The sequence below is a fragment of the Macaca thibetana genome, chromosome 2, assembly GCF_024542745.1.
Source record: "Macaca thibetana thibetana isolate TM-01 chromosome 2, ASM2454274v1, whole genome shotgun sequence".
NCBI lineage: Eukaryota > Metazoa > Chordata > Mammalia > Primates > Cercopithecidae > Macaca > Macaca thibetana.
The window spans coordinates 108,578,412-108,606,007 of record NC_065579.1 but is presented as its reverse complement, the minus strand read 5'-3'; the positions used below and the strand labels follow the sequence as shown (position 1 = coordinate 108,606,007).

The 27,596-nt window shown below is 44.2% G+C and overlaps 2 protein-coding genes across 5 annotated transcripts in view; one reads left to right on the top strand and one right to left on the bottom strand.

The window, feature by feature from the left end:
• ACTR8 (actin related protein 8) overlaps positions 1 to 27,596 on the top strand; it is a 616,404-nt gene that overhangs the window by 294,155 nt on the left and 294,653 nt on the right. The gene's annotated exons all lie outside the window — the stretch shown is intronic.
• CACNA2D3 (calcium voltage-gated channel auxiliary subunit alpha2delta 3) overlaps positions 1 to 27,596 on the bottom strand; it is a 938,743-nt gene that overhangs the window by 870,978 nt on the left and 40,169 nt on the right. The window contains exon 1 of one of the 4 annotated variants that reach the window (XM_050781065.1): positions 8,495 to 13,718. The exons of the other annotated variants lie outside the window; for them this stretch is intronic. Coding sequence (XP_050637022.1) covers positions 8,495 to 8,587 — 93 coding nt within the window. The 5' untranslated portion in view covers positions 8,588 to 13,718. Of the gene's footprint in view, positions 1 to 8,494; positions 13,719 to 27,596 lie in introns of those variants that run through there. 4 annotated transcript variants of the gene reach the window in all.

The window sequence follows — 27,596 nt, the reverse complement described above, 5'->3', positions numbered from 1 at the left end:
TTAAGACTATCTACCATGGAGGAGAGTTATGCACCTTAATTAATGGATGGAGCACCCAAGCCCTTTCACAATCGGAGATGCCACACACAGTATCAGTGGGCTGGTTTCATGGGAAGCCTCTTCTTAAATCCTTTCAGCTATGACTATCCAAGCAAATATGGCTCCCCACACTGGGTCCCGCTAGGAACTAAGTTCTTACATAAAAGCTTGCTGGTCAATACCCTGGCCAAGTAGAAATGAAAAGATTGGGATTTATAACCACAAAGTCCAAGAATTGCTTCAATAAATTCCAGCCCTCATTTCTCTCAAGCAGGGGTTACTTTAGCTGATGCTTGTAATAAAATATGCAGAGTTGTGCCTGAGGCTTAGATCCCATAGCTTCACTTTTGACTCAGGCTGGATGCATTGCAGGAGTGAGGTGGGGAAAATTCCATGAACTTGTCAAAGTCAGTCAAAGGCCAAATCCATTATCCTGAGATGCTGGGGACAAACACCACAAATGGTATCAGAGGGGTATGCCAAGTACTAAATGAGTGACACTCTATATTCCACAGAATTTGGCAGCTAGTATCACCACTAATGCCATTCTAATGATAAGCAAAATATGTATATCCATTTGGAAGTTTGGGGTTTGTGGATCTATTAGAGAAGGGGTCCTGTGTTCATTATCTTTGACTTGAAAAATGCATGAAAATCTCTCCTAAAAGAGCTGAGAGTAAACTACAGCCATGAGGCAACTCTCTGTCAGGAAACCCAGCAAATATGGCCTCCCATTTGCTCCAGCAGCAGGAGCAACCCTATGGTTGGATTCCAACTCCAAGTGGTCTATCACAGGAATACACGGACTCTGAGGCACTTGGTCACTAGTCAAGAGGCATCGTAGCCTAGGCTGGTCAAGCGTGGCATGGGTGCAGTCCTAAGGACTTCATGAACACAGACTCTGCCGACAACGCCATTCTTACCACATTCAGCACCCATGAACCACCAAGGAAGGATTTACCAGGTCCTGACGCTGGACAGGTTGCGTGTCGCTGTCCTTGGTGCTGAATCATTACAGCTCTCCTCGGCTGTGCTCTCCTTACAGGGTAATTCCTGCACAGCCTCTCCTGCTACCCGGTTGTTTTTATTTTTTATTATTATTTTTTTAAGTTTCTAAATTGATAACAGTGAGTTACAATAGAAAAGATGGAAAAAGCACAACCATGACCTATGCTTAACAGTCTATACAATGAGTTCTGTATACGTATGTTCCACAGCTAGATTGGAGTGTTTTGAGCAGCTGATTGGGGGAGTACATACCCATGTTGATCCCCTGATGCTCTGTCTGGGGACCTGACAGTTATTTGGGAGTTCAACTCCCTTTGATCAGAGTTCCTGGCACCCTCCATCCCTGTATGATAAACATCGGGTCATTCTTAAACATCCAACCCCCAGACCATGGACCAGTACTGGTCTGTGGCCTGTTAGGAACCAGGCCACAGAGCAAGGGCAAGCGAGCATTACCACCTGAGCTCCACCTCTGTCACATCAGCAGCAGCATTAGATTCTCACAGGAGCATGAGCCCTATTGTGAACTGTGCATGTGAAGGATCCAGGTTGCAAGCTCCTTATGAGAATCTAACTAATGCCTGATTATCTGAGATGGAACAGTTTCATCCTGAAACCATCCCTGCACCCCTTCTATCCATGGAAAATTTATCCTCCACAACACTGGTCCCTGGTGCCAAAAAGGTTGGAGACTGCTGCCCTAGTCAATCATTACCTCACCCGGGAAGCCCTTCCTGACTGCCAGTCCCCATTCAAGAGACAATTAGTGATGCCTTCCTCCACACTCCACAGTGCTTCATAGATCCCGTTACCCTCCAGCCCTGCAGTTTTGGGTTTGTGTGTCTACTTCCTTTATTCAGATGTGCTCTCCTTGAAGAAAGGGCCTGTATTTTAACAAAATTAAGAACACAAGTGTGGTGTTCAATTATTTCAATTGTCAAGCCTTTAAAATCTCTGTAGTTTCTGTCTACCCAGTTGCTATAAGATCAAAGCAAGAGACAGACATGGTGGTATTCAACTGAGTATATGAAGTTTTATTTGCTAACATCTAAGAGAGCCCAGGAGGCCTATCAATCCCTCCAGACACAGAAAGAGTCATCTGAAGGCTGAAGGCCAAGATGTCAGGTGACTCTTCCAAGGTCATTCCATTCATCAGCAATGGCAGCAACATAGGACCTGCTCTCCCCGCAAGACTCTAAAAGTCACCACGTCCTGCAGCACTCCCAGGGACAGCAGCAGCAGGAGCCCAAAATGCTGAGAGATTACCCGATTCCCAGCAGCAGACTCAGAAAAAGTGGTCACAGTGTCTCTTGTAGATGAATGGCATTCAGACCTCTGGGAACATCAGGCCAGCCTTTCCTTTCCCTCCTTACTAGGCCAACTCAGGGTCATGGCCACACCTAGAGCTTGGCAGGGCTTCCCATCAGGGAGGAAGGCAAGAGCAAGGCTATCCTGGCTTCAGAGATGGAGAGTCTTGCCGTTGGTGAGCATCTGGGTTGGATCTGAGATTTTAAAGGCTCATTCCCTTTTAATTCACCTACTTTATTTTAATATTAACTCAGTTAATTTTTTTTTCAGAAGAATAAGGAAGGAGAGATATCATAAATCCAGATACAGCAGAGAGCACATTAAAAATGCAGTTCTATTATCTTAAAACTAGACATGTAATTAGAGCAGTCATGTAGTATGAAGAGAAATTACCAGAAAAAAAATATTTTAAAGGCCTTGGTGAAAAGAGAAAAAGGTCTATATCATTTAATCTCTAATACACAAAGAAAGAAAGAGAAAAATACGCCTTCAGATCTTTCAAATACTTTCCCAATGCCCCCTAAATTATCATTTTCACCCAGCTTTTCTGTTTTACATGCATAATTTACCACAGTGCACAGTAGCCTCATTTCTTCCTTTCTTCACCCAAGATGCATATATCTTGGGAGGATGTGGAATTCATCCCTAGATTCACCCAACCGATCTGTGTCTTTGGGGATACTTGAAATTACTATTTGAAAAGAACACTTCCTCCTGCTATACTTACTATTAACTCTAAAATTTCATCCAAACAAAACACAACACTGTATCGAGTTATTGCAACATCATATTCATTCGCCAAGTTCACAGTGAATATCTGCGACTTGCTGGGTACACCATCCTCACCCTCATGCCCATCCTCAGGGCTGGAGATACAGACTAGTAATAAGGTCTCTGCCCTCCAAGAGCTCAAAGCTGGTGCCAGCGCTAGTAAGGAAAGGACTGATGGAAGCACAGTTGCTTAGGGTTGGAACAGAGGATACAATAGAGACCTGGGGGAGGACGGGAGAGCAAACCACATTCTGTCCTGGAATGCAAGAAGACCTCTGAGGGAGGGATGCTTGAGGCAACTTAGGGAGGCTGAGTAAGGGTTATTGAATCAAAGAGGAGGTGTGCATTACATCCAGAGGAACAGCATGGAATATGCAGCAGTGTGATCAGCAGACCAAGTCATCAGATCTAACACAGGACTGGCAAACTATGACCTGCAAGCCATATCCAACTGCTGCTTGTTTTTGTAAATAAAGTTTTATTAGAACACAGCTATGTCCATCATTTAGTATTGCCTATGGCTGCTTTCACATAACAACAGCAGAGTTAGGTATTTGCAACAGAGACTTTGTGACCCACAGAACCCAAAATATTTACTATCTGGCCCTTTAATGAAAAAGTGTGTTGATCCCTTGGTCTACAGGATTTAGTGTTGAATCTATAGAATAATATGTTCATGAATAAACATAATTTAACCTTTAGATATCATGTTACTGACCTCTAAAAATCTAAAGCCCCATTCTAGAAGTGTGCTGCAGACAAATTAAAATTTTAGATATTAAATAAGTTTGGGAGATGCCAGGGTAAAATTAAGCAGGCTTCTTTTTAAGGACTTCTAAGAGCCCTTAATATGCAAATACTCGGGAAAAAATTAAAGTAGAATTTCTCAAAATTCTTTGCTCCAAAACCTTTTTGTGCTCCAAAAACTCCTCTTCTGCCAGAAAAAAAAAGTTCTATTCTGATGTAAGTATTTCTTTTTGTACCTGAAAGAGCTTATGTGTCAGGGCAAAGCAGAGCTTGGAAACTTCTCTAAGCCATTTAGAAGAACTGCAATCTGAAAAGTACAACAGTCACAACTTATGGTATTGAAACAGATTTTTCCACTACTTCACCTTCTAACCAATGGGTTCATTACCGTCCTGTCAACAGAAGAAATTCAGCATTTATGAACAGAACTTACAGGAACCATACACAAACCCCTCCCACTTCTAAGGCACAGGACCTTTGGCTCAGACCTTTGGGGTAGTCACACAATGCCAAATGAATCCTCCCATAAGGGCTTCCCTACCTAGCCTACGTCCCTGGTCACTGAGAAGCCATTACTCTCGCTAATACTAGAAATGGTTGGGGTTCTCACCTCAGAATGTTGCTGACCGAGATAAACATTGCAACATTCCACTGTTCGCTCCAGAAAACTCCAGAATTTCAGTTCCAGAGGAAACCTCCCTCCATTTCACCCACATTCACTACTCTGAATCAAAGAAAAAACAAAGAAATGCAAACCAACAAGAGATGAGAACTCAAGAAGCTCATGTCCCCAAATGGATTCAATGCCATCGAGTATGATAATAACCCACATAAACCATAAAGTACTTCCCCACGGGATGGCCCATTTCACGTGTCAGCCAGCCATGAAGGCAAGGGAAAAATTAGGTGGGGACTGCACCAAGGCCTATGTATGCTCTGGGGGTGGGTGAGACAAATGTCCTTTTCTCCTAAAGCCAATGCTAAGCACAGCCTGGGTTCAAACCCAGACTTCAGGACTCTAAGCTCATGATCTTGGGCAAGTGACCCAGGCTCTCTAATACTTCATTTCTATGCCTCTAAAATTGGTGATGGGAGGACGGGGGAGGGCTTAAGGCCTTAGCACAGAGTAAGTGAACAAACATAGGAAGTGGCTACTATTCACTCAATTATATAAGCATTGCCTACCTGTAGTCTGGGGCTGCAGCAATGACCAGAGGCAGCACACACCCTGAAGGGTTTGTCAAGTGTGCGCCAAATGTTCAGACAGAACCCCCAGGGCTCCAGCTTTCCCCAATCAACCTGAATCGCTGATCACTCTGTTTTCCCAGTTCTGTAAGAGTACTTATTTCCTGCACTCAGAGAGATAGAAAACAACATGTTCTTGTGCTCATGACAATTACCCTGCCTTCAAGCTTGACCTGGGACAGCTGTGTCTCATTCAAAAAGACCATCACAAATGCACAGCAATGTGTGCCCTGGAAAAAGCAGGTGATTCCTGCTTTTTGATTCCACAGTCAAGGCAATTCCACTTTCCTTCAAATGAAAGAAAGTAAGGCTCTTCTTTTTTTTTTTGTTTTTCCGACAAGAGCTTCGCTTCTGTTGCTGAGGCAGGAGTACACTGGCACAATCTCGGCTCACTGCAAACTCTGCCTCCCAGGTTCAAGTGATTCTCCTGCCTCAGCCTCCCGAGTAGCTGGGATTACAGGCATGCGCCACCATGTTCGGCTAATTTTTGTATTTTTAGTAGAGACAGGGTTTCACCATGTTGGCCAGACTCGTCTCGAACTACTGACCTCAGGTGATCTGCCCGCCTCAGGCTCCCAAAGTGCTGGGATTACAAGCTTGAGCCACCGTACCCGGCCAGGCTCTTCTTAAACTCAGGAAAATGTGAACCTAGAAACTGAGAGAACACAATACACAGATTTTTTTTTTTTTTTAATCTATGGGCTTCCTGAAAGCAAAAGTTTTAGAGAGGAAAAAGGCACACTGGCAAAAAGCACCCAAGTATATGGGCCAGGATGCAGATCTTACCCTGCCACCAATCAGTTATGTGACACTAAACAGGTCACCTCTTCTTCACAGGCCCCAGTTCCCACTCAGCCTGCAAGGGGGCAGGCCACCACAAACCCTACAGCTGCCTACCACTCCAAATGCTAAAACCCTATCAACCAGAATTAGGTGCAAACTACTATGGAATTTCAAAGTCTCTCTGCATTTCTTTCCATATATTTTCCGAATAGCAAAAAATAAAAAAATGAAAAAAAAAGATTTTCTTTATGCCCCGATTCTCCCAAATTGAATTCCACTTTCTTACCCACTGGTAATTGTGATGGGTTTTATTCCAATTTTGTTGGGGTCAAGTAAATTACATTTCACAGCATGAAAAATATTTGGTGGGGGGAGAACGTGGTCAACTTCAGAGATGACAAATACAGTAAAGCCTTGTCTCTGATTATTTTCCACAGGAATATGTAGATTATATCTTTTACATGGGGACGAGTTGTGATTTAAAGAAATGTTGTCATAATGTGCTGTGAAATAAACTCAGAAATAGACTTTCCACCCAATGCCTGATAGATTAGTTCCTCTGCTTGTTAACTGAATTTGTGCATCGGCTTCTATTCATGGCTCTGATTGTTATTTTCAAATTGTCACTTGAGCTATATGGCGCTTCTAGGATTTATTTTCCAGCCTGTGGCATGATAAGCAGTTTCTGCCATCCCAGTGGAAACCCACAGAGAGGAAGTGATCGCCCAGGGCCCACTTTCCCAACCACTAACCACAGCAAGTGTAGAGCACTCAGCCATAGCAAAGTAAAACCCAACCAAATTAACTGGTAGAGTTATCTAATGTAGTCACTCTAAATCAAATAACGTAGTAACATTTGTTTCAGACTACATAAGAAATATTAGATGTGAAAATAAAGCCATTCGTTGGATATTTCGAAGGAATGGAAATCAAAGTTTTACAAACTTAGAATCAACATCCTGTTCCTGTCTGCCCAATGAGGAGGAATGCATTTATTTATGCCAGTGACGAGTGGACTCCCGGCATCTGATTTTATTTATTACAGTATCACACTGCAGAAAGCCATTTGTTACCTCTTCTTTATGCTTACAATAAAGGGTGACGATATTTATCAAAAAACTCATTATCAAGTGAGACAAAAAGCTCAAATTGGATTTCCAAAATAAAAATACCAATCAAGCAAAATCTCATTTAAAGCCAAAGGATTTTTCCATTCTGACAGGATTCCTGAATGCTGATGAGTTCTCGCTGAGTGCTGGACAAGGTTGCACTGCTAAGTGGCTTACCCAAAACACTGTCATTTTTCATGAGTCCTAGCACAGACAACACAAGTCTTTGCATTAAAATTACTTTGTAACTTCAGCTCCGGGGCAATCTAAAACCTAACTTTGATAAATATTGTTGCCTGTAAATACATTTCCAGAAGGGTGTATTTATCGACATTTCAAGCCCACCGGATTATTAAAAGTATCAAAACCAGTTTCCAAATTTAGGTATTTGCTTCAAACCATTATGAATATAATTTTAAAAACAGCTCATGTGTTCTGACAGCTTATTATGTGTCAGGCTCTCCCAGGACACCCATGGTTTCATTTCTCCCTTACAATCATGCCATGAGGGGGTCCTATCACAAGAAAACTGGGCCAAAACAGGGAATCAACTCCAAAGCCTATGTCAAACAGTGACCCATTAGTTCTTCAATAAGAAGCATGTGCAATCTGGCCAGCTCACAAGAATTGTTTAAAAAGTAAATGAAATAATTTATGTTAAAGCACCTCAAAAAAAATTGTAAGTATAGGTGATGGGCTCAAATCCTGGCTGCCCCTGTCAGCTGTGAAAATGAAGCAAGTCACTAACTCTCTGAGCTCTTAAAAAAATCTTTAAATTTTCTAATGGAGGTCTACATTAGGACAGATTTTAATAGTCACACACATTTTAAACCCAAGAATATATTTGGAATTAATTGAAAATAATTAGTAATGTCTCCTTATGTTATGCCTACCCATAACTATTGTCTGAATGCAGGGTTATTACTAACTTTTCTACAAGTCTAATTTGTAAGTAGCCAATGTTCATAATGAGAGGTTAATCATTGAATGGTACAATTCATCCTTGGGAAAGCTTATTTACTTTTACAACCCCTCACGGTTGTTATTACTGCTAAATATGAATATCTTGATTAATAGCAGCAACATAATTAGTGTCCAATATCTATTCATCACCATAGCTCAATTTCTTTATAAAGTACCTCCTTATATAATAAATAAGACCTTCATGTTCTACCTGACAGCTTGATTAATGACCCTGCAACCAAACCCTTTTTCACAATAAGTGAAGGGTGAATACTCTCAGTGTCAGCTGTTTCCACTCAGGCTAGAACCATCCACCAGTCACAGAGAAGAGAGAAGCCTCCTGTTATATATGGTGGGGGGCAGGAACCTTAAGAAGTCTTTGTTATTCATCATGACAAGGCCAACCAGATGGTCGACCAGCTCAAAGACATCTACTGAAAGTTAACATTTATCAGGTAGCCTCCTTCTGCAAATGTTTACTGAGCACCCACTGGATGTAGAGAGCAAGACATAGCCCTTACCCTCAAAAGCTGCCCAGGGTGGAAGGTTGAGCAGGCAAGTACAGGCTTAGTGCACGCAATATGCCCAACTCTAGGGTCACTGACCAAGTACATCCCAGGACATCAGCAGGACAACAGCCAGGCCTGTTAGGGCAGAAGAGAGGTATGGTTCTTAGAAGACTCAGAAGAAGAGGCAACATATGACCTGGGCCTCCAAGGAAGACAAGACAGAAACTACACATACAGCTACTAACAATGATTGGGGTTGGGGGCAGTGGCTGGCAGTTGGGAGAAGTGACTAATCCCAGCTCTGTGGCCTGGGCCTCCTTGGACTAAGGGAAGTCCAGGTGGGACTTTAGCTTCAGCAGTAGGTTCATGTATCTCAGTGATGTTGGGTATGGGATTTGGGGTTCATAGAGCTGGGCTGACATCAGTCATGAGCCTCAGATTCCTATCTGTGAAATGCAGATGGTAGCACTCATTTACTCAGTCAACAGATCTTTGTTGTGTGCCCACTCTAGGTCTCCCTCCTCAGGTTGTTGTAAGGACAAAGCAAGGTCATGCACTTGGTGTCACACATGGCACACAGCAAGTGCACAGCAGATGGGCCTGAGCATGGTTCCCACCTGGTCAACTGAGAGCCTCACGTACTCCACTCACCTCCTGGCACTGTTGGGCAAGGGTTTCAGAAATGTAGAGTCACTACATCAAGCTAAGGTTATTCATCATATTACACTCACATTTCTCGAATATTTTCCTTTTCTTTCCAAATAAGATTTAACAAAAAAGGCAAAAGACAAAAGAAAACCAAAAAAAGAACATTAGCTAAGACATAAAATGCAAAAATAAAAAAAAGAAGAAGAAAAGAAACCTTCTCAGAAGCGAAGGCTAAGAAATTCCAAGGCATAGACACTGATAGCCCTGGCCACAAAGGGGTTCAACCCACAGACCCTGCTGAAGAATTTTCGGAGATGTCTTAGTCAGTTTCTGCTGCCATAACAAAATACCATAGACTAGGTGGCTTAAAAACAGACATACACTTCTCAGTTCTGGAGGCTCAAAGTCCAAGATCAAGTCGCTGGTCAGTTCTGTTCCTGGTGAGGGCTCACTTCCGGGTTTGTAGACAGCCACCGTCTCATTGTGTCCTCACAGATCTCTCTTCTTATAAGGGCACTAATCCCACCAGGAAGTCTCCACCTTCCTGACCTAATTAGCTCCCAAAGGCTTCATCTCCAACTACCATCACATTGAGGATTAGGCTTTAACATATGAATACAAATTTGGTTGCAACATATAAATATGAATTAAGCTTCAACATATGAATTTTGAAGGAACATAAACATTCAGTCCCTTGCAGGGAATCCCAGCAAAATTCCCCCAATTATGCGTTTCCTCCACCACTGGGCAGGAGGCATGAGGATATAGACAGCTGCCTTAGAACATCTCAGCCAAACACCAAGAGACCCAAGAATCTAGCTGGGTCGCAGGAGAAAGGTTTCCCAAGAGTAGCAACAGAGTTCTTGCAGAAGCAGCTTCTTCTGGCAGAGCCAGAAGAGAGCAAGACTGCCCAAAGGCCCAGCCTTCCAGATCTTTCTGCATGTCAGTAACCCACAGGCAACTTCTGAGGTATTGACAGACGATGCAAGTGGTCACATTACTACTTTGAGTCAAATAGTTTAATCTTCAGCAAAGTCATGGCTGTTTCTCTTTCCCATTTTTCCTCTTTCAAAATCAAAAAGGTACCGGGCCTCTGATAAGGGTCACAGGACCTTCTCAGGATGAGCTATGTACAGTCTCTCAAGGTAGGGCTTCAAGCCACTACTAACCCCTCTCCTCCCAAAAAGGTTGATGGTGTGGGCAGAGGCAGTGCTGGGTACCGTCAGCCACCAACTCAAATCAATATAGATGCTAAATTTAAACAAACATGTTTGCTATGCAAATGAAGCTTCAAGGCTGTCACCTATAGTGCCTTCCAAACAGAGGCTTTCCACAGATCCGAAAACCAACTCCTCACTAGGCAGCCTCATCTGTTTGTGTCCCAGACTCTGCCCCTCTGTAGCCCAGAACCAAAAGCCCTGGATCCAAAGGAGGAAAATCCCATTCATCCATCCCATTCCATCATTATTTATTTTAAAACTGCTTTCTTCAAAGGACATCAGTTTTTATTTTGACAGATTATTTCTGTTAATGATATCAATTAGCCAGCATCTGACCAACTGTTCTGTTAAAGATGCAGACTGGCTGGATTTAAGTAAGAGTATAAAGCCAATTTCATAATTTCCAGGCAAACAACCAAGACAGCCCTCAGAAACAGCAAAGCACAGTTCAGTTGGTGATGATGCCACTCAACCTTGCCTTTTTCTTCGTGTATCTGCTTACTAAAGCAGACAGAAAATCCAAAGGCTTCTGCCAGTGTGGAGACTCGGGGAGGCTGACTCTCTGGGTAGGCAAAAGCTGGCTTCCATCTTCCTGTCCACCTTGGGAGACCAGAGTTACCAAAATGACTAGGCAATCAATACCTGATTGTCTCAACTGCCTTGGAGACAACTCCAGAAAGGAGGCCAAGGCAGGTACCCAGGAGGGGTAAAGCCGTATCTAAAGCCAACTCTAAAAGACAAAAAAAAGACTGGAGAACAGCAGAGCTTCTCATCTTAAGGCAAAGGCTATTTTCTGAGTACTAACCCCTGAGCTTTCAGCAAGTCTTAGCATCACTGAGGGTTCATGACCAAACTGACCATACAGTAACCTCCAGAGAAGGGTCTGGACAGCTCCTCTCTGCAGGGCAGCTCTCCAGCTTACTACTTTACAGACTCTTTTTTACCTTGTCTTCTGCTAGTTTTGCTTCCATCTCTATGGAAACTGGAGTGGGGATCAGGAGCCAGCCTTGAAAATGATCGTCAGAAGCCATCTCCTAATTCTATTTCCATGGAAACAGATGACAGATCCGTGGAAATAAGGTAATATTTTTGAACAAGGTAATCCTTTTTAAAAAATTATCCTTACCTCATTTTGTACCAATTTCACAGAGCTGGAATTCAAGAGCGTACATTGCTCATGAACAACAAAGGCAGCAACATTCACTTGAGGTTAAAGATAAATATAGGGGACAAAGAAGTAGGAATCCAACCACACAGAAACCAGTGAAATTAAGAAAACGTCGCCTCAGCAGCAATCAGAAGAGCGTGAAGTAGAGCACTCCGCACCCATCACACAGCATTTGTCTCAGGCCCTTGATCAACTTTTGAAACAGCATCATCACCATATATGATGGTTTTCACTAAAGAAGACGTTTCCTAAAAATGAAACTCGTAAGGAAGCTTCATAACAGCAGGATACAAGTGTGGGGGCAGGATACTTCGCCAAAGCCAACAGTCTTCCAAAGTGAACTACTCCATTAAAAAAGCCCGAGGAGTTGGCTTTTTGAGAGGATAAAACCCCTCCTGGATGGGGAGCAACCTAGTCCTGAAATGTGACTGTTCCACCTACCATTTCTGTTACTAGGAGTGAAACTGAGGAAACTGAAGACGTCCTGCCAAATTTTTCTTGTAAAATAACGTCGGTCCAAGACCCAAAATAACGAGCCACAGATAAAAAACCCTGAATTTGAAGGCTGAAATTGTAACGAGTCACAGCATTTTAGGTCAAAAATAGCTTGAGCTCATGAAAACTGGCATAGTTAGATAGATGGTATTTATGCTTAAGGAGCTGGGAGAGGTGGAGTTTGTAGGGAGAGACTCATGCTGTGGAGCAGATACAATGGATTTACCCACCTTTTCCTTGGCATCATGTTAACAGCTACCATTTATGGGGGACTCACTCTTTGGAAGGCATAAGCTCAACATTTCACACGCATTTGATACAGCTGCCTCCCAGTAACCTACTATCATCTGCAAGTTGCAGAGAAGGAGCCTGAGATTCTGGGCCACCCAGCCAGGATGTCTGGGGCTATACTGGAAACCCCGGCCCTTCTAACTTTTGACTCTAGCTCCCTAATCCCACACTGGACTGCCTGAAATAATCACCAGCAACACCTCCAGAGCACTCCCCCAACCTCAACCAAAGGAGAAAGCAACACTTTCTGGCGGTAGGTTAGGCAAAGTTCATGCACTGCTAAAAGCCAAGGTTTAAAAAAAAATCAACAAAGGAAGACTATAAATTACCTGGTAATGAATAAATACAGGGTAGTTTTGAAACTGGATATAAATATGCCAAAAGAAAATGTTTTTGTATTGCTAACAGTGAGATGACAATGACATCAAAAAGCTACACAAGCTAATGACACCACAATATACAGACTCATGCGGGAAACAGATTTTAAGGCTAAATCAGAACAACTCAGGTGTGCATACCATTTGTTTCCAGCATCAGCTTTAGTAGGAGCACACATGAATTAAAACATTATAAAATGCACAAATTGGCCACCATCATTATCCCTTCAAAAGAAATCAGAAAATAAGATAACAGCAAAGAATTGCTGCCACACAAAAAGAAAAGCTTCAAGGATGTGAAAAGAAACACATCGAAGGCAGAATGAGTCAGGGCATTCATGGCTGTGGTCCAGGAGAACCGTTTGTTCCTTAAACACATAAAAGGGAAATTTGAAACTAAGCAAACCATTTGGAAAAACAGAATCCTGGAGCAAGGAAAGAAGAAAAGCCAGTAATCTGGTTGGATATTCACGCTTAGGACAAATGAACTCCACAGCCATTGTAACACCATAGAACACGAAAAAGTGTGTTGGGGTTCAGAAATGGACACCCCGAAATACAGTGCTTTGTGCGAGCTGAACTGAAAAGGACCCCCAAAGCTAGGCAATGCACAGCATTCTCTGAAGTTCCTTATCGGCCTAAAGTCTGGATATACCAAAGAAGAAAACAACTCCCTCCAGTTCCTTCCTTGAGTTTTCATTAACTGAACCCATATCTCAGGAAGGAAGACTACAGTCTGCCAACATACCTGGACAGACTTCTATATCAAACAACGGTCCACTCTTTGGGCCCAAAAGACTTTGTCCCAGACATTGTGCGCTCTTCAAGCCCACTGACTTCTCCCTAGTAATCATTTACTGCACCACAAAATTCCTCTTCTTCGCCTCCAATGACCTGTTTTGCCAAGCCTCTATCTTTTCTGTAACCTCAAGATGGTATATCAGCTTCTGCACCCCACTGGGGGCTGGGTCTTCATTCCGAGGGCTCCTGTACAACATAAAACAATGATGAAATAAATGTGTATGCACTTTCTCCAATTAATCTGCCTCTTTTTTTTTTTGAGACGGAGTCTCACTCTGTTGCCCAGGCTGGAGTGCAGTGGTGCGATCTCGGCTCACTGCAAGCTCCGCCTCCTGGATTCACACCATCTCCCGCCTCAGCCTCCCAAGTAGCTGGGACTACAGGTGCCCACCACCACGTCGAGCTAATTTTTTTTTTTTAAGTAGAGACAGAGTTTCACCGTGTTAGCCAGGATGGTCTCAACCTCCTGACCTCGTGATCTGCCTGTCTCAGTCTCCCAAAGTGCTGGGATTACAGGCGTGAGCCACTGCGCCGGCCCTTAATCTGCCTCTTGAGAGTTGATTTCTCAGCAAATCTTCAGAGGGCCAGAGGAAACATTCCCTGTGGCCCCTCCAAGTCCATTTGCTAATGCTAACTATGAACACTTACACAACGGGGCCCTCTTTCACTTCAAAAGCATTTTAAAAGCAATGAAAAACCAGCTACAATGTGTATGACACAGTCAGTGCTATGGTGGCACTTGAAAATGGCAAGGAAAACTTAAGTCACTGAATTGTCTGAATTCTCAAAGAAGAGACTTTCAATGTCCTGGGAAGTCAGAGGATAGACACAAATCCAACTGTGCGGATGGAGCTGGGCATGCCTGACCTGAACGCCCCTAGCCCCAGACACAGCAGAAGCTCAACCAAAAGTCCCATAGCAGCAAATGAGGCAGAAACCAAGGGAACAATACCTCGAAAATCAATGCCTCCACCAACACTGCCACTCCCAAATGTCCATCTCCTCCTTTCAGAAAAACCTGAGATTTGTCTTCAAAATAGTTCAAGTTCAGGCTGGGCGCAGTGGCTCACGCCTCTAATCCCAGCACTCTGGGAGGCCGAGGCATGAGGTCAGGAGATCAAGACCATCCTGGCTAACATGGTGAAATCCAATCTCTACTAAAAATACAAAAAATTAGCCGGGCGTGGTGGCAGGCACCTGTGGTCCCAGCTACTTGGGAGGCTGAGACAGGAGAATGGCATGAGCCCGGGAGGCGGAGCTTGCAGTGAGCGGAGACCGTGCTACTGCACTCCAGCCTGGGCGACAGAGCCAGACTCCGTCTCAAAAAAAAAAAAAAAAAAGAAAAGAAAAAAAAAAAGATAATTCAATTTCATCATTCTACTTTTGTAATAACCCCAAACCAGGAAATCACCTCATCCACAACTAAGAAAGGTGGCAAGAAGATCCCAACCCACTTAAAACTCATCTCAGCAACTGTGGTTATAAGAATGGTTTGCCACACAATCGTTCGAAACTGCCTCCCCTTACCCAGCAAAGGCATCTTCTCTTTTTGCCTGTCATTGGGTAGGACTGAAGGGGGAGTCTGTGTGGGTGGCTGGCTTTTAACACAAATACTTGTGAAAATGGAAGCCCCAACAACTCGGCAGCACTTAGCACATCCTACAGTAGGGATCAGCAAACAATGGCCAAATTCCTCCATTGGGCCATAGTTTCCTACAATTGCCTGTTTTTGCACATGAAGTTGTACTGGAACCCAGGCATGTCCCTGCCTTTATGTACTGTCTCTGGCAGCTGTCGTACTACAAAGACACAGAGTTGCAAAGCCTAAACTATTTATCACCCATCTCTTTACAGAAAATGTTTACTGACACCTAACCTAGAGCAAGGACCAGCTCCAATTAGCTAGCATCAAACGCATTTGGACAGTTTGTTAAGCAGTCAAATTCCAAAACCATCCCCCAGTGGGTCCAGAGAGAGGCCCAGGAATCTGCATTTTAACAAGCTCACAGGGGTTGACAAACCACGCTGACATGCTATAAGCTTAGGAGAGATCTTTAAAATTTTAAATTAGGCAATTACCATTATATTAAAGGATGACTTCCTTTTGTAAAGTAAGTAAAGACTCAAAGCCTGAGCTTCTTCAGCAATTTCTAAATTAAAATTTTCTGAGGCTGGAAAGTGCAAAGGTCAAACAACACCTGTTCAGTCTTTTAGATGTACCTGTGCTTTGCAAAGATTAACCATTTCCACTGAAGTTTGCTCAGCCATGTTCTCTAATTATTAACAAGGTGCTGTTCTCAGATGGGGTGACTGTTTCCGTTTCCATAACAACTTGCTTCTGCCTTTGGTGCAAAAAATGCACTTGCAGAAAGAGTGAGCAACCAGCCTGGTTCTGTGTGTGTCAGCCAGAAAAAAAGCAGCCTTGTGGGAACTCATAACCCTCCACAGCACATTAGCAACCTTCTGAAAAACCTTTTAAAATTGCATTATTATTAAATTTCTTGTGATGGGCTATTTTAATACTAATTGTTGCCCAAGTCATGGATAAGGCTAATAATACAAGGTAATAATGTGCACTTTAGGATAGAGAGTGATGTAATTTTTCCCCAAAGGACAAAGAGGGGAGGACCCAAAGATGTTCACAAGATGTTAAGCACAAAAAAGGTTCCAAGATCAAATAAGTCAGAGAAATTCTGGTTAAACAAATTAAACAGTTTTCTCCACTCTGAGACTTCACAGAGCTTTTATATTGCTGATGTACTTCTTGCCTCTCCCAAGGTGGAGGAATGGGCTTCGTTTCAGGTCACAGAGCTGTTATTTTTACAAAAAGCCATAAATGCCCCCATCCCTTAGTGTGAACTGGTCCCAGTTCTTTTAGTGCCCAGGACTTTCAGTGTTAAAACTGGGACAGTTCTGGGCAAACCAGGATAGCTGGTCACCCCATCTTGCCCTCAGCACTCTCAGAGAGGCCCTTCTTGAAGCACCTGACATGTTTTGGATTTGGTTGAGTGTTGGTCTTCCTGGCTAGAGAGAAGGAAAGAAACTTGATTTATCTTTGTAATCCCAATACCTACTAAAATGTTCAGCATAGAAAATATGATCAACAGATGTTCTTTGAATAAATGAATCAATAAAACAGAAAGCAAAGAGTTATTATAAACAATGTCCGCCCTGCATTCTAGTCATTCAATACTAGTAGGTTGAATCATATGAAAGGGTCAGTTTTGTTAAGTCAAAAATGACCAAATATCAAGAGTTTCATGTTTCAATCTAATTCACATACTTTTATTCTAGAACTAAGGTTTTACTCTACAAAATATGTTATATAGAGTTAGTAGTCACCTTCTCCACGTACTTAGTGTTGGGTTCTAGGCCTGCACTTGCTCAGCTGGGTTTACATCATCTCCACCTACAAGTAGTGGGCCATTCAGGAAGTGAGACCACCTTTTAACATACAACAAAGGGAGAGGGAGTCTTTAGATTTAGGGAGAGTCTACATTTCCAGAGGGGGGAAAAGCCCAAAATACTGTCACATGCAAGCAGCTTGCAGCAGTGCTGTGTGTAGCAACCAGGGCTTGCCAAAGACTACATGTCAAACGCTCAACCGAAAACAAGTGCACAGGCCTAATATGAATAACACATTTTCTGCCAAATCAAATGAACACCTTTCAATGTGGATTTACATTGGCAGCCCATGGAGAGTAAACAGCATTGTTGGGTTTGGAAGGGGAGAATGGAGTGGTGAATGCCTGAAGGAGGCACTGGCAGGGCAGACCTGCAGGGCAAACATTACAAAGGACTGCTCGGCTGTGCAAAGGAGCGCTGGCAAGGAAAATGCTCGACAGCTCCATGGTCAGGCCATCCGTGGAAATGAGAGCTTTCTCTTTGGCCATTTAGAGGAGATGGCCAGAGATTGGGAGAAGAGGAAGGAGAGAGTGAGACCTTCGTAGGCTCCAGGTGAGGAAAGAAGGATATCCAGAGACAGGAATGAATGTCGGAGAGGCAGACAGACAGAAGGACAGAAGATAGAGGAAAATGGCCAGAAGGAGCAGGCAGACAGACATGGGGAGAGACAGGGATCAAGGAATTCAGCCTCGAATAATCCAAAGTTCAGTGGGAAGATATCCCATGGAAGTGGCATGCCATTTGAGCCACAGACCATGGTCCTGGAGAAGCAGACCTCCTGCTAGCTAAACATTCTGAACTGAGCCAGAACTCTGCGGCTCACACTCTGGCTGGTAGCTTGAACGGTTTAAGCCTTTAAGCTTTTTGTGAGTCCCACCTTACCTAATCATCTGTGCTTCTCAGTGTCAAGAGACATCTGAGTTGTTTTAATTAATCATCATTTTAGATTATAATTTTTTCCAATAGTGTTTGAGATAAAACATTTCATATTTGGAATCTGGGTATTTGTAAACAACCTGCCCTTCCTCAGTGACAGTGATTTACTTAGGGCAGCATGACCTCCAATGGCTCTGAATGCATTCCACAGTGAATCATGCCACCACCAGAGGTCAGCCCTGCCACCCAAGAAAACTGCAACCACAAAGACTGCAGGGCCTGCCAGAATGTACCTGACAGCACTCGAGTATTCGGTTTAAGAATCATCAAAGCTCTTCCTTGGGCTCCTCTCACAGTAACCCATCAAGATCACTTTGGCACAGCAAAGTAACTGATGTCTCATGACAAAGCCTCAGTAAGCAACTTCCCCGATCATCTAGCTATTCCTAAAAAAAAAAAAAAAGTCATCATCTTTAAAATGTAAACAGAAGGCCCATGAAACTTCCGTGAAAGTACCTAAAATAGGGAATCTTCAAAGTTCCAGATGTGTAAGGTCCTTCAGGAACATTTGGTCCACATGCTTTCTCCTCCCCCAGTTAGACGGTCAGGCCCCTGTCCAGGCTCTCTCCATCAGTACATAAGGCCTCTGGTGATTCAGTGTAAGGTTCACAAAAATTACTCCATCTGTCATTTTTTTTTTAGTTTAAAACATCTGACAAAGCCTAGAGAATGACTGGAATCTATTGACATGGCAAAATAATAAAATCTACTCATCTTTCCAGCTGAGTTCAAGTTTGATGAAAATTTGGTTTCTTAAACAGAATAGAAGCTTTAAAATGCACACTTGCCAGACTTCATATAAAAAGCTTTTACTGAACAAAATTGATTCCAATAGAAGAAGGGTTTACTCACTGATCTGCCCTTGGATGATACTGCTGAACTGAAAGGAAGAAGGAAGGAAGAAGGGAGGAAGGGAGGGAAGGAGGGAACGAGGGAGGGAGGGAGGCAGTTTAAGGGAGGAAGGGAGATCTCTTGGCCCTCGTAAGGGCAAAATGATCGACACAGAGGAGGTCCACAGCAGCAATATTTTGGCATTCCAAACCGTGCTTCTGAGTGGCCCTAAATGTAGCCATTAAGACTCGTCTGAATCAAGAATATGTTTATTATATACACTGATTGTTAATTATATGTTGACATTTACTCAGTAATTTATTTTGTACTGGGAATCCACAAACTTCTGCTCCTATTGGGTCTGATGTGGAAGCCTCTCTCTGAAGGTCAACTGGCCCCAAGGGCGAATTATCCTGGTCTTCTCTGGGTCTCTTGGCAGAGCCGCCTGGGTACCTATCACTAGAATGGCCTATTCCTAGGCAATCCTTTCCTCTTCACCTTTTTTTTTTTTTTTTTTTTGAGACAGAGGCTCACCCTCTGGAATGCAACTGCACAATCTCGGCTCACTGCAACCTCCGTGCCTTCCAGATTCAAGTGATTCTCCTGCCTCAGCCTCCCAAGTAGTTTGGATTACAGACACCCACCACCACACCTGGCTAATTTTTGTATTTTTAGTAGGATGGGGACCTCAGGTGATCTGCCCACCTTGGCCTCCCAAAGTGCGGAGATTACAGGCGTGAGCCACCACGCTCAACCATTTCCCCCTCACTCTTGACCTGGAAAAATCATTATCATTCAGATTTTGGCTGAAATGTGTCCTCTTCAGAGAGACGCCTTTCTTCTCCACCTTATATAGGAAGTGTTTCCCTGATCCATCATCACCACCTACACACACACACACGTGCGCCCACTTGCACACACACACGCACGCCCACTTGCACACACACGCATACTTGCATACACACACACGCACACACACATACATGTACAAGCACACACACGCATGTTTGCACGCATGCACACTACTCTCTATCACTGTTCTCTGTTGTCTTTATTGCATGAGTCACCATTTAATATTTATTTATTTATTTATTTACTTTCTGTTTTTCCTACTAGACTATGAGCTCTATGAGGGCAATTGTCTGTGTGCAGTTGAACTGCAGTAATAAATTGTAAAATAAATGCATGAAACAGAATCAAAACAAAGAGTCTATGGCCCATCGAGCAAAATGTAACTCGGTTCCCAATCCCTTTCCATGGACCATGAAGCTTTATTTTCAAATCTCTGGAGCCCAGAAAAAAAGGACTATATCCAAAAAAAATCCCTTTACATGAGCTGAGTGGGTCTGTGGGCACAGGCCACAGCCCTGTGGTAGGCACGGACCCGACTCACACAGGCTGTTACTTTCTTTGCGGGTTCGAGACCAGACACTGAACCTATTTCAGCCTTGATACTTTTGAAGAAATTTGAAAAGCTGCTTGTTTGTTTGTTTTCTTCTGTAGTTTTTCAGTTTTGTGCTTTTAAAACCAGCGACCCTTGGGGTCTCTCGTGTCACAACTAACACAGCTCACAAGCAGACGCAGGATAAGCAACATTCCCCTGCCAGTTTTGACGGCACGTTTCATATTCTCAGTGTCCTCAAACATCCATTTCAATCTCACCGTTTTGAGCACCATGCAATACAGAATAAAACCGAGAAAGATAAAATGGTGCAGCAAGGGAATTTCAGGCCCGTGCACAGAAGTTCTTCCATGTAGGACAGTGAGAGTTCAGAACGGAACCCTTGGGATGCGGCACCTACATGTCAGCTTTCCCGGCACTGAGTGTTGAAACAGATGAGACCCTGCAAATTGGTTCGGCTGAGCCTTTGGACTCCATGGAATGCTGGTCCGGACCACCTAAAGAGGCCTTCCATCTCTCCCATTTGCATCAATCGTGAATTCATTTGCATAAACAAACTTCAGAGAGTCAAAAAGCCTGCCCTAATGGTGTGGCCTGGTCCCATGCTCCTAGGCCAGCCACAGTAACAGTGGCAGGAATGCTGAGAAGTCAGCTGACCTTGGCAAACACTCTGGGAATCTCATTTGGACTATAAATAGAATTAATCCAGGTCTCCTAAGGTGGCTCCTCAGTACCCACAGCATCATGGGAAGTGAATTCCAGATCTGGGCTCCCCATTTAAAATTGCGAACAACCCCCACCCCAAAATCACCCTAACTTATTCAACATCACTGTGGGGCTGTTTACTTATCTTCGCATTTTAAAAGATAAGCACTCCAATCAGGTAGAAAATTCCAATGATATTTTTGCAGGAATTACCAAACACAACCTACTCACCATTATGCAAATATGAAATCATGTTAGCCCAAGCAAATGGAAGTTACAAACTCATTCATTCCATAAGCATTTCTGGAGAACCTAGTGTCCCAGATTCTGTGCAGAGGCTCCCACTGACCTCATTTCCACCAGTCACTTTACTGTTCCTCTTCTCAAGATCTCCTCCTTCAATCACAAGGAGTCAAATAGAACAGCCCTGTGCTGGCTCTACTGAAGGGTTCACTAACAAGTCAAATATAGGAAAGGAAAGGAAAGAAAGAAAAATGTAGACAAAAATAGAGCAGAAAGGAGTGAAGGAAAGTGCTTAGGGCAAAAATGAGAAGACAGTGGACTGAAGAAGCGGAACCTATGGGAAAAAAATGACAAGGAAGGGACTGTCATTTATGGAGAAAAAAGGAAAAGCTAAGAAGAATCTGTAAACACTGCACTCACCCTTGAATTAGACAAAATAAGAATCTATAGGGAGCCCTTTAAGGTCTTCTGCTCTAATGCTCCCTTAAGTCTGCCTTGTCCCAAGACTTAAAGCCTCCTACAACAGTCACCACCAAATTGACTTCCATTCCACTTCTGCCGGAGCCTCTCCAGTGACAGGGACCTCACTTTCCCACCAGGCAGCTCTGTCCATCTTAACTACATTGGGTATCCATTCCTCTGTATCCCAAGTAATGAAGGTGATAAACAAGATGACCTCTAGACCCCAACCCCTCCTCTCATACTCTCTGATTCTAAAAGTTGGCTTTGCACTAAATCAAAGACCCAAAAATCCAAATGTGGTTCTCCTTGACCTCACCAAGACTCCACGGGAGCTGGTGAAGTTGAACACATTATCTCCGAAGCCTGAGCTTAGTCATTACAAATTCCCAGGTTCTGCAGTGTATGGCAATGACAAATGGTAGAGGGGTGTGAGGAACCTGCTGGAAGATGCTATGTCTTGGAGAGAGAAGCAGAAGGCTGGGGAGGCATTAATCAGAGTCGGAGGGTATCAGGTCCAATCAGTGCCTTTGCAGGGCTAGCAAAATCATACATGTTTCCATTGAACACAGCTTGACTGACAACAATTTACTGTGGGTCAACTGTATACCTGGTTGGGGAATATCGAAACACCCCAGGAGAGCTTATGACCTAGTGGGGAACACAGCTGTCTCAATAACTCGACAGAATAACTCAGTAACTCGGTAAGAATGCAAGATTGAGGGAATTAAGTGCAAGCAGAGGAATCAGCAGGACACTCTGTACATAGAAATTCTTTTTTTTTTTTTTTGAGACGGAGTCTCGCTCTGTCTCCCAGGCTGTAGTGCAGTGGCACGATCTCGGCTCACTGCAAGCTCCGCCTCCCGGGTTCACACCATTCTCCTGCCTCAGCCTCCCGAGTAGCTGGGACTACAGGCGCCCACAACCGCGCCTGGCTAATTTTTTGTATTTTTAGTAGAGACGGGGTTTCACCGTGGTCTCGATCTCCTGACCTTGTGATCCGCCCGCCTCGGCCTCCCAAAGTGCTGGGATTACAGGCGTGAGCCACCGCGCCCGGCCTGTACATAGAAATTCTTATTCCACAAAGGGAGTAAGATGCTTCCCCCAAGACCTGAGGACAAGTGGAATCCTTTTCCCTAAAACAATCTCAAGGGACTTTTTTATGTAATTCAAGAAAACTGTAATCCAGGTAATATTATAACTCATAAAATCTTCCCCAAAATATTAACTTTCATCAGGATATCTTTGATAGGAAAAATGACCTGAAATCTGTCATCAGTCCAATGTAAATAAAGATGTCATAATTTTTCAGACCATGAAGTCTGCAATCTTCTTCTCTCCACATCAAAGAGATACGCCGAATATTGTTATGGAAGTCTCATAAAAACTCATTTAAAGTGTTCCAAAAGGTTCACAAAATTATCTGGCAAGTGCAACAAACTCTTCAAAATGCATCTCCTATAAATTAAGCACCACACGGGCAATAGCATCACTAACACCTTTTTACCTAAGATGACTGTGATTAAAGTTACTGGGGAAGAAAAGAAAATCTTCCCCCACATTATCTTCCCCACATTACCAAATTTATTTCATTAAATGAACATCCAAGGATAAAATAAAAATAAAAAGGGGGCAACAAACCTTTATATCTTGAAGTTAATGACACTCTCTGTATTCTTCTACCACATATTCAATTAACAAGGGGCTCTGGACAGGAGGGTAATTTTCTTCTTTATTCAAAGGATTTCAAGGCGAGCAGCTAATAACTTGCAGTAAGTTGCTTGCTTAAGATTAATGGTATTCAGCAAGGAGCATTATAATTTAGAGCTGTCAGCCTCGGGAGAATAAATGGGAAAGGAACATGATGGACTTAGGTTGCCAGTGGTCTTCAGGACCACAGAGCATCCACTGGAAAAGAAAAGTCCCCAAGAGTTGCATCTCCAACCTTGGATTTCCTCTTTGAAATACTGAAACAGTATGAAAGGAAACACAGCCAGCTCTACGTGGATATTTGCAGCGAAGCCCAACCATCTCAACAAAGCCCCCACCCACCTCATGGGTTCCTGGCACACAGGGCAACAAGTATTTCAGGCACACAGCTGTACTCTCCCCATGTCTGGGCTCCTCTTTTATTGGCATGCCTAAGGCACCTCCCTTTGAGACTCCTTTCTCTGGATGGCACACTTCAGGTTACACCACTGGAGGTCAAATGTGTATTTCTGGTGACCATATGGTCGCCTCTACACCATCCCATGGTATCATATATTAACGATAAGATGTGACTAGGGGACAAAGAGGGATCCGGAGCACAAGATCAGCTTTGTTTCTTCATTTGTTGTTGCTGTTGTTGTTTTTAGAGACAAAGTCTCACTCTGTTTCCCAAGCTGGAGTGCAGTAGCATGCTCATGGCTCACTGCAGCCTCAAACTCCTAGACTCAAGCAATCCTCCCACCTCAGCCTCCAGAGTAGCTGGGACCCCAGGTGTGCACCACCACACCTGGCTAATCTTTTTTTCTTTTTTTTGTTTTAGAGATGGGGTCTTACTATGTTGCCTGACTGGTCTTAAGCTCCTGGCCTCAAGCAATCCTCCCAACTGGGTTTTCCAAAGGGAGACTACAGGCATAAGCCTGTGCCCAGCTTGTTTCTTCATTTGTTAGAAACCCCTTCCTTCCTCAATATGTGGAGGTCAAGAAGCTTCTAATTCAGAGGAAGTGAAGCTGTCCCAACATCACAGGAGCAGAGGGCCCTGTTGAACTCATCCCTGTCTACCTGCTCCACTGCGTCCTCACTCTTCCTCCCACACAGGACATCACAGCAGGAGTGAAGTTTAGGGTAAGCTAGTTCAGTGGTCCTCAGTCACGGACAGTTCCACCACCAACCCATAGGGACATGGAGAAATACTTGGTGGAGGGTCCTTTGGGTTGTAACAATGGGTGGGGGATAACTGGCATTTAGTGTGCACAGTCCCACACAAAGAACTGTCCCCCTACACACCATTTAAGTCCCCATTAAAAAAAGAACAATCCCATTCATTCATCTTGTTTGACAGAAAAAAAAAATGAGATTCAGAGAAGTCAAGCATGCTGCCCACGTTTACTTAGCTACTTAAGGCAGAGCTGGGGCTAAAACCCAAGTTTTCTGGCTCCTTCTCTCTTTTCCACAAGGAAAGGCGAAAGCAGCAGTAACAGAGGTGGCAGAAACTGCTTACTGATCCCCTAGCATGGCCCAGGCCCTGGGTTAAGAGCTTTGCAGACTTTCTTCTATTGAGTTTGCACAAGGAGCCTGAGAGGAATCTAAATCACAAAAGGGAAACTAACTTGATCAAGGCCACACAGCCTGGAAGTGTCAGGCCTGGGGCTCTCACTGAGGAGTGTCCTGCTCAGGGGGGCAGTACTGTATATGCCACACAGAGGAAGAGCAGGCAGGAGCGGGCAGAGGGTAGTGGGTGAGGACAGATGCACCAAGCCATCCTTCCCCCATCCCCGCTGGTCACAAAGCGCCCCCTCCAAAGGCCTTTAAGGGATGCAGCAAGGCCTGGAAAAACAGTGACTCTACCCTCCCACCCTGAACTTGATAATGGCCTAAAAAGGGATCAGAGGAAAAGCTTCCTCCCAAGGCTTAAGAGCTGTCTGGACAAAAAGACCAGAGATAAGTAAGATCAGAGGAAACACAGGGGTTGAGAAAATAAAACGACAAAGGTAATTCCAAGGGAGTCCCCTGAGGAGGAGAATGTGGAGCTCAGGGCAGCTGTGACCGCTCACTCAGTGTGTGAACAGCTCCCTTGCCACCGCAGGGAACTGTTGGTCCCACCCTGCAGCAGCAGAGGGAGGATTCTCAAGGTGAGACTCACAGGTTTCATGCCAGTGGAATCAAGATCCAGGGAGAGACTGAGAACTCCTGGAGGGTTTGGGGAGCGGGGGTACGTGAAGCCAGGCCCCACAGGGAAGTCAGGGGACAGCTGGGCCTACCCTCTGCTTTCCCTCACACACAGAAACAGTGACAGAAAGCCGTTCTCCCCTGAGAGTCTTTGCAGGTACAGGTCACTCAGCCAGGAGTGGCCTCCCCCTGTCTCCCCAGCATCTCCTCTTCACCTGGCTACCTGCTACTTGATGTTCAATCTCCACCGAGGGGCTGGCCATCTCCTTCCCTGACCTTCCTGACTGCGTTAGGTACCCGCAGTGGGCTGCTTGGCCCCTGGGCTGATCCCTCTCCCTCTCCAGGAACCAACCACACTGTACTGAAATGAGCCGTTCCCTAGGTCTTGTGCCTGACAAGACCATGTGGTCTGTGTGAGAAGGGGTGTACCTCCTGCAGCACCTGACATCATGCCTGGGGTGCTGGAGGTAGATGCATTGACGCCTCCGCATGCCGTCACTCTGGGGACCAAGGCACCATGGCCCTCTCCCTCCTCACTGTCCTTTCAGCTGCAGTGTGACATTTGTTTTCTGCATGGGATATTCTGCAAATGCAAACTAGGTTATGTCATTACCCACTCAAAAGCCTCCACTGGCTCACAGGTAGAGGCTGTTGCTTGCACCTAACTGATTTCTACCCCTCCCTGTGAGAGAATTAATCACCCCCACTCCGCTGCTATCAGGCAGCGGACTTATTTTCACCAATGAAATGCGAGCAGGAAGTGAAACACGCACTTCAAAACAGCAACTTTAGAAGCCATTATGGATTCCACCATCACCCTTTCCTTCCGCTACAAGGACAGCGGTCTCCCAGAGAATGGCATGGCCTTCAGCCAGAGTCCTGGGACGAAAGGGACATGGAAAAGAGCCATGGCCAACTCATGAAGGTCATGCAACCATGTGGGTCTTGGTTAAAAGGTGGACTGTAGGTAGCCATTCCTTAAGGTTTCCCTTGAGATTTTCCTTCACAGTACTTATCACAATTAGCTGTTGTCGGACACTGAGATTTGGTCATTACTGCAGTATAACTCAGCAAAAGCTGGCTCTTATAAGCACTTAGTGTCAAATCCAAAGTCATCACCACAACCTGCACAGCCCTACATCATCTGACCCCTTGATGCTTCTCCAACCTCATTTTCAATCACTCCTCCTCACTGGCTCTGCTCCAGCCACACTGGTCTTCTGACCATTTCTCAAATATGCCAAGAATACTTCTGTTTCTGGACCTTGCACTTGCTTTTCCCTTTGCCTAGAATGTAACCAATCAGTGAGGCTTCTCTAACTGCGCCATCTGAGGCAGCACCTCCTACCATTCTCTATCCCCTTACCCTATTTATTGTTCTTCATACCACTTACTACCTGAAATTACATTATATATTAATTTCATTACTCCTCATCCATTTCTGTACCAGCAGGCAAGCTCCATCGTCAGGGATTCCATCTGTCTTATGTACCTCTGAATCCTTAGGACAGAATCTGGCACATTACAGGTGCTCAATAGATACCTGTTGAGTGATCTGGGGCAGGACTGTCTTCCCTACTAGGTTATTAGTTCCATAAGGGCAGAATATGGGATGCTTTGAGATTCCATTTTTTTCCTAAATGGACGCAATATTTCCCATTCTACATGTTAGTTTTAAACTCATACCACTTCCCTACCTTGAATTTAGGTGGAATTCCACAGACTCAACCAGGATGGCAGAAGTGATGCCAAGTGATTTTTGAAGCGAGCTCTTCTTCCTTGTTCTCTAGGGATGCTTACTCTTGGATCCCACCCATCACATTATGAGGAAGCCCAAACCATACTAGACAGAGACTATATGGAAAGGCCCCACGTAGGGTTCCAGCCAACAGCCCAGCTGAGGCTCCAGTACACGCATGTGAGCAAAGCTGTCTCTAGATGATTCCAATCTCCAGCCATCAAGTCATCCTCAGCCTTCATCATCCCAGATGAGGTCCTAGCAGACACAGGCCACCCCTCCTGTGTCCAAATTCCTGACCCCAGAATCCATGAGCACAACAAAATGGTTGTTTTACACAATGAAGTTTGGGGGCATGTTGTTACTCAGCAAGAGTGACTGAAACATATCTATCCCCAACACACAACCCAAACCTGGCACAGAGCAGGCACTCAAATATCCTTGAGTGAAGGACAGGCTCCGGCCCAGTGTCCTTGCCTTCAGGCTGAGGCTAAATTCCATCTCTTGCCTTGTCTCAAA